The sequence below is a fragment of the Aythya fuligula genome, chromosome 1, assembly GCF_009819795.1.
Source record: "Aythya fuligula isolate bAytFul2 chromosome 1, bAytFul2.pri, whole genome shotgun sequence".
Lineage (NCBI taxonomy): Eukaryota > Metazoa > Chordata > Aves > Anseriformes > Anatidae > Aythya > Aythya fuligula.
In genome coordinates, this window is record NC_045559.1 from 175,626,047 (window position 1) to 175,643,457 (window position 17,411).

Genomic DNA, 17,411 nt, shown 5'->3' on the forward strand with positions numbered 1-17,411 from the left:
GCTCCCTATTCCATATCACTATGAAATGATCAAGCTTCAAGTGACCATAGGGCTTAAGGTGTCTTCTAGGTCCCTTGAACCAACTGAACTCCAGCCTAAGACTTCCCCCCAACATGGCTGAGTTCTCCTCCAGCACACCAGGTGGCAATGGCACACACTCAGTGTGGTACGGTTTTTTAGCTCATGGGAATTCAAAGTCTTGGCTGGATAAGAACATTTGTTAGACTTTTTTTTTTTTTTTAAATAATGTTTATGGCAGATAATTATGTACACTTCAAACAAGATTCTCCTCGGTATTAAAGCATCATTTATCAAAGCTGAGAGTGGATCAGATGCTGGTTTCCAGAGAATTATAGGAACATAAGCACTTCTGAGAAAAAAGCACCATTGTTCCTCTTAACTTCAAGAACCTCTTAGATATTAAGTACCTTAACCGAGTGGAGATTTAAACTGGCCTTTCATTTTGCACTGAAAAGCATTTCATAGGCTGCATACAGGAACATGCCATCTTTTGTATATATAAGGATATGCCTTGTCATTCAGATGTTTGAAATGTTGTTGTCATTGCTGTTTTAACATAGCATTTGCCTGCTGTCTGTGGTATCTCATTCCTATAATATTTATAGGGACAATGTAGTTATTCTAAAGCATTTAGATGCATTTAAATGTTGAAATTGAATCTGTAAGTGAACCTACAGAAAAGAAGGCTGAATTTGTGCTTCATTGGTCCTGCACTCTAAGCACCAAATGTACCATGGAAAATTGAATATTTTATTTTTCTTTCAGATATTTGGGGCCCCATCTTTTGATGATAAAATCTTGGAAGTTGTGGCAGTATTTGGCAGCATGCAGATGGCAGTTTCAAGAGTTATCAAACTGCAGCACCACCGGATAGCTCAGGTCTGTTTCTTGATGGAAAGCACATGACATAGTTGGCATCAGTTTGGGATGCTGGAGAGTGGTGGTACTCTAGATGACCATTGCCCTATACATTAATAAAGCACTGACATTGTTTTAATGTTAACGGGTAACAAATTGTCTTAAATGATGGATGAAGTATAAAAGCGCTTCACCCTTGAGGCAAATCTGGAGGGAAGCCACAGCTCCTAGTAATCAACATATTTCAGGTGGTCCGTCAGTTTGATTAATATTTATTGCTCTGTAAAATAACATGTTTGTTCTTTTCCAGTGTCGGTCAGTAAAGATCACCATACTTGGTGATGAAGGGGTTCCAGTGCAAGTCGATGGAGAGGCATGGATCCAGCCCCCGGGAGTTATTAAAATTGTACATAAAAACAGAGCTCAAATGCTAACACGAGACAGAGTATGTTGAAGAAAGCGTGTTATAAGATACCTTTGCTAAAATTGTTTTCTGTAGTAATTCGATTTAGTTATAATAGGAAAAAATAGTGCTTACAAAAATGTTTTATAACTATTTATATTACTTAAATAATTACTTGCAGTTATCTAATTTCTGTAATGAGCTGGATAGAGAAGTGTTCTTTTGTACAAGTGACACAGCTCTTTACTAGTTTTTTTCAGTTACATTAGTGCTATTCCCATGTTCTTATTTAATATATTCTAAGAGGAAGAATGCTCAAATTTATTTTTTTTAATTTTTATTTTTGAGTCACTAAATGTATACACAGTCATATACTGGAAATGTTAACAATTTGCTGAAATAGTGAAGTTCTATAATGTCTATTTTTCAGCATAATTTCTGCAGATTTCTCTCATCTCTGTGTCTGACTAATTCTCCATCTTCCACATGACACAGTCTCAGAAAGAAGAGACACAAGCAGACTCTAGTCACAAAACCACTACAGAGTTCATGCTTTTCTAGGATTACTGTGCTTTATTGTGCCTCAGTTCTCTGTCCACTAGCTGGATGTTGAATCTAGTGTGGAATTAATAGCATGGGAATTGTATTTTATTAAGTTTGTTAACTTTTTTTCTGCCATTTGTTTAGATTTGATATTTCTATTACTTTGAGATTTGGATCCTACTGTCCTCATAAAATACGCTTACATTATTCTTGCCTTCATATTCTTACAATTTTGGAAGACATTTGATGAGAATAACAGGGAGAGAGATATCTTTCAGAACTGGATAATTATCTTTATTTTATATAGAATCAGATTATTCTCTATACTAAGTTTTAAACAAATAAATGTCACTTCATTATTTAGAGAGCTAATACTACTTATACTAAATTGTGTGTCATTCCATAAGCTTTTACGTATATCGACAAAAATACCACAAGTACTGTGAACTGACTGTATAATTCATTTTGATCAGGCCTTTGAAAACACCCTGAAGTCTTGGGAAGACAAACAGAAGTATGATTCCTGCAAACCTGTCATTCGATCTCCCTTGTACCCTCAACAGGCTGAGTTGGCTACAGAAGAAGAAGTCACTCAGATACAGCTCTGTTCACAAGCTGCAGAAGAACTTATTACCAGGTACAATAGAATTAGTAAGTTTGGATTGGTAACCTATACACCAAGACTGAATTATTCATGCAAGTGCATACATAGATTTAGTAGTGTATATTTTCACAGAATCATAGAATGGCTTAGGTTGGAAGGGACCTTAAATACCATCTAATTCCACCCTCCTGCCATGGGCAGGGACACCTCCCACCAGACCAGGTTGCCCAAAGTCCTATCCAGCCTGGCCTTGAGCACGTCCAGGGATGGGGCATCCACAGGTTCTCTGGGCAACCTGTGAGTGAAGAATTTCCTCCTAACATCTAACCTAAATCTCCCCTCTTGTAGTTTAAAGCTATTCCCCCTTGTCCTATCATTATCTGCCTGAGTAAAAATATGCTCTCCATCTTTTTTTACAAGCCGCCTTGAAGTACTGAAAGACCACTGTGCGTTCTCCCCAGAGCCCTTTCTTCTTCAGGCTGAACATCCCCAGCTCTCTCAGCCTGTCTTGATAGGAGAAAAGTAATCAAAAGTAATTCTTGGAGTCCCTGTTTAGTAGCACTGATAATATAAAAAACGAATCAAAGAACTACATATTTGTAGTTCTTCAATAGTTTTTGTATTGTTCTGGTGACTTAAGTAGACATAGAAAGATGATTTAGATTATAGTTTACCTCAAAGGAAATTTAGCCAAGACAGTTTAAAAACTTCTTTGCTGTTAAACAGATATTCCTGAGGTTGTAATTATGTTGAACTTCAAATAATCTGTAATGATTGCAGCCAATTTTAATGTCATGTCTAAAGGAGTTCTTAAGCTTTTTGTTATATGTTTTGTGGAATATATTTAATATTTTTTAAGATAATTTCAGATGAGTTATCTTAATATGTGAGAGTTTTCCTTTCTGGTTTATTTGAGTTAATAGCCCCACATTTTTTTGGTCCGAGTCTTGCATAGCATTTGTGTTCTAAGACAGATAAATGCATCTCTATTTCATAGCAGAATAAATCTTCTGTATTATAGATATCATTTATATGAGGTTCTGTGTTGCTTGAAGTGATGCTTATATTAGAACTTTCGTTATAAAAGACTACATTTCTTACATGTTTTGTGAACTTTTTATATTTTCTCACATGATAATATTGTGTACTCTTAAAAATTACTCTTTATAGGAGGTAAGAAATATTTTTCTCTTCTTCCTATTTTTGTAGAATCTGTGAAGCAGCAAAAATACATGGCCTCTTGGAGCAAGAGCTTGCTCATGCTGTTAATGCATGTTCACATGCATTAAATAAAGCCAACCCAAGGTTTCCTGAGGTAAAGGAAGAACAGACATTTATGTATAAGTAAATACATTATAATATCTGTGGGCATAAAACGTTGTGACACAGGATCCGTGCTCTCCCTGCTCCCATATTGCAACAAGTTGGGTGATAATTCTTAAAGTTTTTATGAACAAGACTCTTAGATATACATACACATATTCAAGTTTAAAATGAAATTGCTTAACAGGTGAACAGAGCTGTATTGACTCCCCTTTTTTGTCACTTTTTCCTAAGGTGAAAATAAAGGGAAAGTTACTTCCAGTTCTGAAGGTGCTGGTCTGCAGGAAGTCTTAGCTTTTCACATGCTTAAGGAAACACCCCATAGCTGATAAATTTGGGAGAGATAATGCTCAAAGATTCTGAAATTTCATATTAATACTGGGAATATGAGTTAGAAAAACTGTCTTCCTACAGAAGAGGGAGAAAAGTCCCCTCCTGATCATAGATCAATGTGATATCTGAGACAACAGATGTAGTTTCTGCATTCATCATTGTCCTCCCCAGTTGATGTTCCCTTTTGTGATTACTGGGTGTTGGAAAGGGACGTTAATGACTGAATATGTGGAACATCTGAGTTTTGTTGTGGTGTGGGAGTAACCAAAAGGAAGATTGAATGAGGGGCATGGTGAAAGTATGTCTGTTGTCTTTTGCAAGAAGTCAAGAATTCACTCCATCTGCAGTGGAAATCCACAGCCAGGGGCATTCATCCTGAAGTGATGCGGCAGCATGTATATTAGTCAAGCAAGATGGTGTGCTCTTGTAGTTCTGAGCACAAGTAAATCAAGCTCGTGTCAGCAAGTAGCAAAAACAATAGCCAAATTAAGCTGACATCAGCAGACAACAGTGTAGGCATATCTCCAGACACGGAGTACAGGCATGATGAAGGCTCAACAAATGATATTACTACACACAAGTCAATTCTTATGAATGTTTTCATAGAAATTTTCACACTTAATTGTTTATCCAAACGTTATGCAGAGAATATAGAAAGGGGAGAAAGGCAACTAAGTCTCTCTTTGCACTAGGCAATCTGTGTGTTTGCAGGGGTTGGACCCAAAGATTATTAATTAGGCAGTCTATTTATGTAATTTTAACTGACCTAAGCTTATCTGTGGTAAATATGTTAGTTAACCTGTGCTCCTTAAAGTATGACTAGCAGTTTACTTCTGCTAAGATAAAGGTGAATGATTTGTGTCAATGATCTGTTAAAAGAGGCCCACAGCTTCTCTGTTGGCCTTTGCCATCCATAAAAGTCATGGATTCTTCTCACAGGTGTCTTGTCACTGGACCTTTGTGATTGTATAAGGTCATATTAAATAAAGTTGGGGAAAAGACAGTAAATAAATAGTATATTTTTCTTTTTTTGTGATCTCAATGCTGAAGAAGTTTGCCATGTAGAGCTAAATTGATGTCTTTATCCTAGAAGAATACACAGTATATGCTGTAAGCCCAAAGTGCTTATTCTCAGACCAACTAGCATCCCATCAAACAATTTTTATGCTTCTTATTCCCCAGAGCCTTACCAGAAACACTGCCATGGAGATAGCCGTCAATGTGAAGGCCTTACATAATGAAACTGAATCCCTGCTAGTAGGAAGAGTTCCTTTGGTAAGGTGACAAAATGTTATTTTATTCCCTCATACTTGATGTGATCCATTCTTTGATCTAGCATACTAACACGGAATTTAAGATGTGTTATAAGCAGCTCTGTAAGGCCAGATGGAAGATAGTACACTGCATTTGTGGCTGGAAGCAGAATAAGTTACAAATTCTTGTCCTAGGTTGGTGTCCATCTTCCCTCACTTGACATATCTAAAAGTCATTGCCTGGGCTGCTCTTCAATAGTCAGTGGAGAAAAATAAATATATCTGTTGAGGCTGATTCACCCCCAGATGTCTTGGAGGCTTATCTTAGAAAAAGATAAATCATCTTTTGGAAGTTTAGCATGTAAGAAAACTTCTGGAGTTCTATTATGGACCATCTTCAGAATTTAAATAGAACTGGGAGTGACGGCTATTCTACAGATCTAATTTGGTCAAGTAAATCTCACCCTTGTTCTAATACCTAGCAGGAATTATTTTATAACCTTTAACTGATAAGTGTTCAAGAGACCTCTGATGGTACTTACGGACTTTGCTTCATCTCCTTTGGCTAGTGTTTCTGTCCTTAAAATGACGAAGACTGCTTAAGAATAGCTGTAGCTGGATACATAATTAGAAAATTCATTTATCTGAAATTGTGAAGAGAAGAAAGATGTCAGGTTTTCTATGCTGGTCCAGTTTTACAGTAACAAGATTACTCAGTAGGAACAGATATATTTTCTTTGGATTTGGAAACAGATGTATTGGTACCTTATGGTTGATTTGAATGTTGTAATTAAAAATGGATATCAGTAGGAATATACCAGTTTGTCTGAGTTCAGGTGTGAAACATACTGGGGCAGGTTTGGATGTGAACCTGCATGTGAAAATGGTACAAGTCCATTCTACAGTAACAAGCATTAATATGTGGCCTAAAGGCTAATAACCACTTAAGTTCTAGAAATAGAATAGAATAGGTTAATTGGAAGGGACCTACAAAGATCACAAAGTCCAACTGCCTGACCACTTCAGGGCTAACTGAGATTTAAAGCATGTTAATAAGGGCATTATCCAAATTGTTCTTGAACACTGGCAGGCATGGGACATTAACTGCCTTTCTAGGAAGCCTGTTCCAGTGTCTGACCACCCTCACGGTAAAGAAATGTTTCCTAATATCCAGTCTGAACCTCCCCGGTGCAGCTTTGTGCTGTTCCCACATGTTCTATCATTTGTTACTGGAGAGAAGAGATGGTCAACTCCCTCTCCACCTCCCCTCCTCAGGAAGTTGTTAGGGAGCAATAAGGTTGCCTCCTAACCTCTTCTTCTCCAGAGTAGACACCTCAGGTGTCCTCAGCCTCTCCTCGCAGCTAATGCCTTCCAGCCCTATTAACAATTGCTTATTGTTGCCCTCCTTTGGACATTCAAGGAACCTAACACTCTTTTTACATTGTGTAGCCCAGAACTGCACACAATATTGAAGGGGAGGCTGTGCCAATGCTAATTACTGTGGGATAATCACCTCTTTTGACCAGTTTTGCTCTCCTGGTTTGCCAGGGCACACTGCTGGCTTATGTTAAGCCAACTGGCGACCAGCAGCCCCAGCTCCCTTTCTGCACAACTACTTTCCAGCCACACATCTCCCAGTCTGTGCCTGTGTCCAGCATTAGTCTGTCCCTGGTGCAGAATCTCACATTTTCCAATCATAGAATCATTAGGGTTGGAAAAGACCTCCAAGATCATCTTCCTACTTTGCCAAACGATGCCATTGATGATTGTACAATGTTCCAGTCTGTCTAGATCCCTCTGCAAGGTCTCTTGTCTGTCCAGAGAGTCAAGAGCACCTCCTCATTTAATAAAATAGTTATAGATTAGGCTTATATGATCTATTTTATGAAGTTTTAAAAGGGAAAAATATTCATTAATTGATTTTGTTCAAGACATGGGAAAAATACCTACTGGCGTTTTTCTTCTTTTTTTTTTTTTTTTTTCCTCCAGATGGCTATTACTAATCCCCCATTTGAGGTTGAGTGAGGAATTGATAGAGAAAATTGTTTAATTTTTAAAATAGTTTGGGAAGAGGAATTAGAGGAAAAGGTTTATGTTGCTGATGCAATACTAGGACTAGTGTAATTTATCAAGGCAATCTAGGCATAATGTTATTATGGAAACTCTCCAACTGAAACATTACCTCTCATTGTGCTCTCATTGTGTCGTTGAGCTGATCCAGTGTTCAAACTCCTAAACTTAATTTGATTCATTTGTCTGTGTCTGATTTTTGCATATTTTATTTCTGTTTCTCATTATGGTCTATGCATATGTCTTCATGGGTCTACACAAAATATATTTATTTAATAAAAAGGTTGTTTGGAAGTTACCTAGGTATCTTCCAGAAATGTGCATTACACTCATTTGACAGCATTCTTTTATTTCATTACTTTTCTTACTCAGAATAGTATTCCACAGTTACAATAACAAGGCACCATTGCAGCCTTATTGGCACATATTTTATAAATGCAAAAGCTACGTGTATGTTGGTTCCTCACTTTGATTAGAAACAGATGAAGTGTAAGGTGTTGCTTGATCTGGCTTCTGCTGTTCTATCAAACACTGTTCTCCAGTCTTTCTCCCGTGACAAAGATAGACATTTTTTCTTTAATATCTTACTTTTTTTTTTTTTTTTTCAATAATCCCCTACCCTCTCATCTGTGATCAAAGCTCCCTATAGCTGTCAATTGATGCCTCCCTTGCATATGCTACTTGGTAAGCTTTTTCTCTGGATGCTGTTTACCAGCTCTGAGTATTTCCATTATAAGGAGACAAGAAATGTAAATGCATATACAAGGAGACTGATTCTTGCCACCTCCTGTAAGATAACATTAACCAATTTCATATGACAGTATTAGCTGCGTGACATCAAAGGGTGAATTAGATATAAATACCATTTTTAGGTAAATGAAAAGATGGGACAATGAAGGTGATTTGTGGAATCTCACAGATAGTTATAGCTGAAATACGGTTTGGAAAAAAAAAAAAAAAGAAATGTAGTTATGTTTCGTGCAGATATTTACCAAATTATTAGAATGTCTTGGGTTGGAAGGGACCTTAAAGATCATCTAGTTCCAACCCCTCTACCATGATGGGGATACCACCCACGACATTAGGTTGCCCAGAGTCTTATTGAACTTGGCCTTAAGCAATTTCAGGGATGGGGCATCCACAACTTCTCTGGACAACCTGTTTCAGTGCCTCACCATTCCCTGAGTGAAGACTTTCCTCCTAATATCTAATCTAAATCTCCCATCTTTTCATTTAAAACCATTCCCCCTTTTCCTGTCATTGTCTGCTTAACATTGTCTGCCTGTCACCCATGTGATAAAGATACTAAAAAGCACCGGTCCTAAGACAGCCCCCTGAGTGATACCACTCATCACTGGCCTCCACCTGGGCATTGAGCTGTTGACTGCATCTCTGACTGCAGCCATTCAGCCTATTCTTGTCCACCCTTCAAATCCGTATCTCACCAGTTTAGAGAAAAGGATGTCATATTGGTACCGGCTCAAAGACTTTAAAGAACTCCAGGTAGATGAATGCACTGTTTCACTTTTTACTTTTTCAAAAGCGTTTCCAATTTGGAACAGAGCACTATTTTACATTATACTAAGGGACAAGTACAACATTTGTTTCAGTTGAATGAAAGGATCTGAACTCACTGAAATCAAATATCATCACGTGAAAAATTTTAGTTGGGAAGAAACTGAAAAATCCTTTACTTTAAACATCTAAAACATCTTTAAACATCTTTAAACTTGGATATAAGAAGCTTTTCCTAGCAGGAGAATTTACCCTAAATTTGATGACTCCTTTACCAGAACTGCACTGTATTTCTAATGAATAAACTTTCTCACCATCGACTGAGGGTTTCTTGGTCCTAAGCAAAACATTTCCCTTTGAGAATCAAGCAATTAGATAAGTGCTTATTGAGAGAGAGCTTCAGTCATTTATATAAAAATACAAGACTTCATAAACAATTTTTAAAAAATGAAAACACAAGAAAATTTGTAACTTCTTCAAAGACAAACGGATCATCCTCAAAATTATCTAAACATTCAAATGGAAAAAATGTAAGGCAAAAGAAAGATCAGTCTGCTTATAGGGATTGAATTCTCTCCCTGAGTTCTGTGGACTTCAGAAGAAAAAAGAACACTGTAGCAAGAAGGAGCTAATATTTCCAATATAACTATACTAAAGAGTGATATCTTACTAATGATGGTCTCCGCTCTGAAAAGTGGTAATATATGCAAGCTATTGAAGAAAAAAAAAGTTTCTGTTAGGTAGGATAAATTAGTGGGGACTTGTAATTTATCTCCAAAAACCTAAGAAGTCAAAATCTTTTTCCAGCACTGGAGATCAAAGATGCTCTTAAAAATCCATTTTAAAAATGGATTCGTTTGTACATAACTTCATTAGATCTTTTCAAAAAGATATTCTGAACTGCTTTGGGCCTACTTTTACTTCAAAGAGAAAAATGGATGTTCAGATTGCTTACTCAGTGATTCCAAGCAACTTGTTCCAGTATTCAACACTTTATCTCAAAACGGGGCTTCAGCAACCCCAGATAAGCCCAAAACAGCTTTGTGTTGGATGAGCTGTTTGCCTTACCCTTTCCACACAAATTCCACTTACACAACAGCTGCAGAATGTGGTTTTCTGACTGAGATTCAGAGGAAAACTGATATATCCATAGGATTCTCAAAGTGCTGATAGAGCCAAATTCCCATAGGTCAATAAGTCCCAAGCTTTTTATACTTTCATTTCCTCTTTGGCCTTCACTTTGGCTTTTTGTCTCCCCTTGGTAGGCTGCAGTCCCGTTCCCCTTCCATGCCTGTTGCCTGTTCTTTCACACCTTCAGCCAGCAGTAGTGGCTGAAGTGGCCCCATGTCTCACCTATTAAGAAGGGTAGTTCAGATCTCATATCACCAGTGGAATGCCTTTGCGAATGGGATGTCTTTGGGAATGGAATGCCTTGGAAATCCATTCCATGAGATTCTTGAGTGCCTTAGCACTCACGAATCAATGGCACATTTCCTCTTACCTGACCACGTAAGAGTGTTCTATCATATGAAGAAATCTACAAATAATAACTTGGGCTTACTACCATCTTCCCATTTTTTATTTTTTTTTAACATCACGTTTCGTACAAAGACTTTCCAGGCTATTGTCCTTCTGGTCAGCTTTTTACTCCCTTGTGCTAGAAGCTACCATTTCCAATGTTGTGTTCTGGTGTCGGTGTTATCAGATAACTTTTGTTCTGTGAAGACTCACGAGCGTGGCGAATGGGTCTATACTAAATGTAGAGTCAGAGTGGTTTGAAATGCCTCTGAAGGAAAATTTAAGTTGGTAAGACATGTTTTCACATTTTTCATTTACATTTGCTGCAATGTAGTCATCTGTTTGTGTGTAGTAACAACATATTCTGATATAAAAAGTTATATGGTAACAAATCTTAAAGTACTATTTTTCTGGCCTATTTATAAACAGCAGTTAGAAGCTCCCCACGAAGAGCTGCTGTCTGATGCTTTGCACAGCGTGGAGACAGAGTTGAGAAAACTTGCTGAGATACCTTGGCTTTATTATGTTTTTCAACCTAATGATGATGAGGTGAGTTTGATTAATACTTTCTGTTTCTAATTAAACTTTATTTTTAAGAGTAAGTTAGACTCATAATGTGGAGAGGCAATTTCAGTAATGATGCCAGATCATTTCTGTCTTCTGTGAGCAAGCCCAGAGCTTAGGGCATTTTTTTTTTTGTATTCTGTTCCCTCTTATGAACTGAAAAGGCTTCAAATGTTTATTTAGCAAATGAAACTAGTATGGAGTTAAATCCTTACATAATTCTTTGCAGAAATAAAACCATCTCAAGTATGTAATTTAAGTGTTGTTTTCTGTTAATTAAAGGTAACTATGTTTTTCTTTCATCCAGGATCCTCCTTTGGATTATGCTAAAAGAAACAACAGAAGTACAGTGTTTCGCATAGTGCCAAAGTTTAAAAAAGAAAAAATTCAGAAGCATAAGACCAGCCCTCAGCCTGGTATGTGTTTTGAAATTACAAGAAAAATAATAACATTTGGGGAAAATGTGATTTTGTGTTTGTCTGTGGGTTGGTTGTTTTTTTTGTTTGTTTGTTTCATATTTTTAGTGAGAGTTGAAATTATGTGCTCTACCTAAGTGTAAAGTCCTGACCCTGATAAATTGAGAGGCAACTGAACTAACTGGCGTCTTTAGTAGGATGAACATTCCTTCAATGCATTTAGAAAGTATTCAGTAGGACCCCATGACTTCCAGGTGAACCAAAGAACTACTGCAAAAATATTTAGATAGCTACTGTTTTATCACGAAACAGGACCTATGTCATTGCTGGTGGTTGCAGTTGATTAACTCATAGCAATATAAGCCATATGTAGACCCACAATTTCCCTGTGAAGCTCCAATTCAGGTTTTTCAGGTTAGTTTCAGGAGCTGTGCAATACCTTTATCACACTGGTTTAATTAACCAGTTAGTCTTAAATTTCAGGTGGTTTTCAAGTTCAGCGATTTAGGCAAGTCAAACAAAAAGCCATGATAGTCAATATTGATCTTTTAATTAGTAGAATTTGAACAAACTCCACTCTCCTCTCTTCCCACCATTATCCATGAAGTTACTTCCTTAATATTATGTCCAGGAGTTAATCAGTGATCAGATGGCCCTAAAACTGTTCCTACATCTTTGTGTTTTTAATGTTTTTAATCTGCAAAATTTTGCCATTGTTGACTAGACTTTAGTGTCAGATTAGACTTCAGATTGACTTCACTTTAAAACTAAAGCAGCATTGAACAAAGTTGCAAAATTATAGCAATAAGTAGCATAGCTTTTTTTTTTCAATAAATGTGCTTTTATTAGGACTAATGTGGGCAACTAACCTTAGAGAACAATGTTTTACAGAGAGCTTATTAATGACCCATGTAACACAATAGTTTAAAGAATACTTGTAGCATTAATTAATACTAGAAATTGTTAATTAAAACTGGACTTGCTTGCTGCCATTGCTATATCTGAGGTATGGTTTATATATTAATTTTACATGTTGATTAGTTTTGAAGGCTTCTCCTCTTCCTGGATGACTACTAATAAATTAATGGTATAAAGCAGAACATTAGACTTTGCGTCACTGATCCTAAGATTGTTTAATGCGAATTTGTTGGGACATGAGGTTTTAAAGGCTTTACTGAAGAAACTGTAGTAAAGCTGAAAGCATGGCTGCAAAGCAAAGAACCCCAACTTTGTTTAGATACTTTCTCATGTTAACTGCTAACCTGTAACCTGCATGTATAAAGGAAATTGTCGTTTTTTCTGGAAATGACACCTCTAACCTTTCCCTTTGCTAGCACGGCAATTCTACTCTGTTTTCCACTCTCTTTGGCCTAACCTTTGCTTGTAATGCATTTGAGCATGTAGAAATTAAGGGGGTTTTGCTCTTAACTTTGGTAGTTCAAAAATGGGGCACAGATGAAGTTGCTGCTTGGCTGGATCTGCTCAGTTTGGGAGAGTACAAAGAAATCTTCATCAGCCATGACATCCGAGGCTCTGAGCTTTTACATCTGGAAAGGCGAGATCTTAAGGTATTTCCTTTGTGCTACTTTTCTGCTATTGACCATTTTCTTTGACAAAACAACAACCAACTTTTCTTCTTTCCCTGCACTTGTTATGTGCTTGTAGCTTGGCTTACACTGTGCAAATATGCAATAAACTAATATGCGCTGTCCTTTGGCCTGAATTTCTTAAGTGCTGAATTGTACTCGCTACCAAGAATATCTGTGTTATCAGAAATTTCCTTTTTTGCACCTTATGTAGAATGATAGCATTATAGTTTATGTCAGAAGGCATAGGAAAAGCATGTTTGATATCTTACTGACATCAGCGTAATATAATGTTATCTTCAAGAGATCACTGTTTCCATTAAACAGGATCAGTGTGGATCAGTTTATTAAGCTGGTGATAATAATCTTGAATATATCTCCCACGAAGGTCAGCAGCTGCAAGCAGCTCACCTGCTTCCAGTGATCTGTTGTATGTATACTGGATAAAGTTGATGTGAGAGAGATGAGCAGCTTAATAAACTGTGGTGTTGGACTTGAATGGTATTGGTGTTTTTATGTCAAAGTAGACTTTCGCAGTAGATTTTCTCATCCTCAGCTGATCTCTGCCTGATTTTAACTATATAGACTTAAAAAAGAACATTTTATTTTGTCTTTCTGACTGTCTCAAATATCCTAAAACTTCCTTCCTCTGAGTTCAGATTGGTAAGTTTTGCAGGGAGAAATGTTACGTAGCAGTCTGAGGCTGTTACTTGAGCTTGCTGGTCTTTTTCAAGAATGACTTAAGTGCATCCATTATATGTAATAGAGGCTACATCTTTGGGGATTCATTACATTAGTTTTTCCAGGAACTCAGTAGTAATGAGTTCTTGATAATGTGTTTTGCAACTGCTTTTAGCACGTAAGAGAGGAAATAGGATATTATATAAATTGCAAACATTTATGTTTAGAGTGCAAGTCATTGCTGTAGTCACAGTGCAGTAGTCTCCTGATATGGGCAATACTTTCATATACATGTGCCATTTTTCATAAAGTTTCTTACATAGTTTGAAATCCTGACACTATAATGTAGTGCTTACGTTGTGTGACTTTTGCAGTAGACTGTAGCTGCTCAAGATAGTTGCATCTGATAGGATGTCTTTAGCTGTTGCCTGTTATTTTACCCTTTTGATATTAGATCACCTAAGCTTCTCTCCATGGAAGTTAATTTCCTTTCTTTCAGGATAGTACAGTCCCTCCATGAACAAAACTGTCCAAGCAACCCACCACAATGTTCCAATGATGGATATTACAAGTTCTTTTTCTCAATGGTCACTGAACAAATGTAAAGCTTGACTGGGATATTCTGCAAAATACAATGCAAAGTTTTGCTAAAATGTTAAGGAATCTTAATAAAAACGAGATACCAAATTTGTTGGGATAAGTAGAATGGTTCAGCTGAAAGGGACCTACAAAGATCATCAACTGCCAGAAATGTTGGGTAAGACCATTGTCAAACTAGGCATGGTTTCAGGCCCCTAATAGGTACCAATCTGACTACATACCCAGAAGACTGGCACTTCAACCAAGTAAATAACAGCAGCAGAGTAATCATCAACCTGTTCTCTCTGTTACTAAGACAGATGAGGATTCAGCCTAAGTGAAACCCCATCACAAAGGCTAACACCCTGAAATTTGTCTTAGAGTCTACACAGAGAAAGACTTCTACTGTCTTGAATAATTTAAGTAGGATTTAAGTTGCTGTGCGTATCTGGGCAAGTGGAAGTCTTGCATTAAAATTGTCCCTTCTGCTTGTTATCAGAGCTGGAAACTTCTAAAGTAGTACTTTTTATAAGATAGGCCAAGCTTTTGGCCAAGCATGGCTTGCAATCTGTGGAGCAACACTAAATTTAAATAGCAGAGTTGAGCACTCATCTTGCTCATTGCATCTGGGGCCTGATCTCTGCAGGTAGCTAATTAAGGATGTCTCAGGGACCCTGCAGTTTTCTGCCCAGTGACCTGAGCTGGTGTCAAGATGTATAATGCGATCCCTAGAAAATGAGGAACATATCACAAGCTGCCCTGCTAATTTGTCCTCTGTTTGGCTATTGAGATGTGCTGATGAGCCTTCAGTGCTTCTGTGAGCGATAGTCTGTCTACAGCTTCTCCTCCCATGCAAGGCTTGTGCTTCCTATCAAACTAAATTGCATAGTCATTGATTCACAGTCTCTTAATCCATGTGCTATAGTTACCTCTATGACCTCTCAGGTGTACAACAGGAAAAATAGTTGCCCATTTTCAGTTTTGTGATTCTCTGATTTTAATCGAATTCTCTGGGCCCGCTTTTCTATGGTCAAAAGTAGAGATAAAAAGCAGTAAGGAGAAGGTTTTGATGAAACTCACGCAGCACTCCAGGTGGGGCCTCACAAGGGCAGAGCAGAGGGGCACAATCCCCTCCCTGCCCTGCTGCCCACCCCTCTGGGGGTGCAGCCCAGGACGCAGTTGGCCTGCTGGGCTGCAGGCACACACTGCTGGCTGCTGTCCAGCTTTTTGGCCACCATAGCATCCAAGTCCTTCTCCTCAGGGCTGTTCTCAGTGAGCTCTTCTCCCAGTCTGTGCTCATGACTGGGATTGCCCTGACCCAGATGCAGCACCTGGCACTTGCCCTTGTTGAGCCTCTCTAGGTTCGCATATGGCGAGTCAAGATCCCTGGAGGTCTTTAGAAGACATTTAGATGTAAAGCTTAGTGATATGGTTTAGTGAAGAACTTGATAGTGTTAGGTCAGAGGTTGGACTAGATGATCTTGGAGGTCTCTTCCAACCTAGATGATTCTGTGATTCTGTATGCATGTAACATGGCAATAATTAGAACTGCAACACATTTGGTAGGACTAGGGTGACATCTCCTTAGAACTCCAGAGCAACCTTGGTTTCCTTGAAGGTTTTCCACATCTCTTGCCAGCTTAAGGAGGAGTGAGTGTTAAGCTGAAGTCTGTGCTGAGGACTGGCATTTCATCTCTGTCTTTGGTAGTAGTGCATTTTGGAAAAGTTTTTGTACAGAAATTGGTTTGTAAGATTTGCTAGACTTCAGACATGCATGATTTCTTTTGACACTGGGAACGCAAGTAGGGTAGGTTTCTGATCTGGAAGATACAGGAATTTTTATATAAATTGCTTGGTTGTTTTACACTCTTTATACATTTTAGCAAAATCTGCCAGGCAAACCTGGAATGAATGTACTGTTGGCTAAGCAGATGGGGCTAATCACAGTTGGGTAATGCAGATGAAGAACTCCTGAAAGTTGTTGCAAGAATTTTAATCAGCTTCTTCTTGTCCTATTTTATTTTATTTTATTTTATTTTATTTTATTGTATTTATTTTATTTTATTTTATTATTTTTTTTGAGTCATATCTGCCAGAGGCATAAGAATGGTAAAGTTTGTAGGGAGAGCGTAAGGAGAGGTGATCCTGTAGTTTTAAGTCCATAGCTGGGGAAAAAAGTCTGTTTTCTTCCTCAGACTCTGGCTAGAGTCTTGACTTTAAAGCTGAGATTTTGGAGATAATTTTGGGAACGATGGCTGCTGTGGCAGACCCATCATCAGTCTGAGATGAGAGAACTTCTGCAAACGTTCCTGCGTCAGTAGTAAACTGGGAATACTAGATAATATCTACTGCCAGGAATGTATAACATTAATTTCCTTCAATCCAGGCTGTTACACAAGCATCGATATTTATTTATTTATTTATTTATTTATTTATTTATTTATTGTGTGGCAGGATTTAACAAAACGGTCCCCAGAATTGCAATAAGTCTCTTAAGACTTGTTGGTCTCAGCTACGTTATAGCAATGTCACTCAGGATGGAATTGATACTAACATTTCTTGTCTCTGTAATGTCAGAGCGTTGATGATAAGTTATAAAAGTTGCTGGGAAAAATGGCTAAGGTTTTTGGGACTTGAATAATATTCTTTCTTTGTTGTTTGTTTTCTGAAAAATCTGGAAGTTCTTAACCTTTAACACATGTGGTTTCTCATGGTTTGGAAAGTATCACACAGGTGTTTCTTTAGATAGAATTTCTGCCACAGAGCAACTGGGATATTTCAGTAGTTTCAATAGTCATGAATAATTTTGTTTAATTGGAAAATTAAGTTTTACATAAGTAAGAAAAGATTTTTCTACTCCAAATCTATAATGAAAATGGTTAATATCATTGTTGGATAATTTTAACCAGTTTGCCCACATCTTAACTTAAAAATTGGTATTACTTTTAATTTAATTTAATTTAATTTTAGCTTAGGTGACCACTCATTAGTGGAAACAAGATATAAATGGATGTGATGTGGAAAAATCTTTTTTATTTTTTTTTTTTTCTTCTGATAGGTTTATGAATAGCACTTGGTTTGGGGACTTTCTTGAGTACATTGTGGACTCTTAAAAGCTGACATGTACATTCCAAAGTTCTGTAA

The 17,411-nt window shown here is 37.4% G+C and overlaps 1 protein-coding gene across 8 annotated transcripts in view; it reads left to right on the forward strand.

Annotated features, from left to right (window-relative positions):
• DGKH (diacylglycerol kinase eta) overlaps nt 1-17,411 on the forward strand; it is a 156,982-nt gene that overhangs the window by 137,732 nt on the left and 1,839 nt on the right. For 5 of the 8 annotated variants that reach the window (XM_032189987.1, XM_032189962.1, XM_032189972.1 and 2 more), the window contains 8 exons: nt 787-900; nt 1,190-1,324; nt 2,299-2,462; nt 3,639-3,744; nt 5,268-5,360; nt 10,871-10,990; nt 11,313-11,421; nt 12,859-12,989. In XM_032189987.1, the coding sequence (XP_032045878.1) occupies nt 787-900; nt 1,190-1,324; nt 2,299-2,462; nt 3,639-3,744; nt 5,268-5,360; nt 10,871-10,990; nt 11,313-11,421; nt 12,859-12,989 (972 nt within the window). The remainder of the gene's footprint in view (nt 1-786; nt 901-1,189; nt 1,325-2,298; nt 2,463-3,638; nt 3,745-5,267; nt 5,361-10,870; nt 10,991-11,312; nt 11,422-12,858; nt 12,990-17,411) is intronic. The other 3 variants (XM_032190012.1, XM_032190004.1, XM_032190020.1) reach the window with 1 other exon arrangement.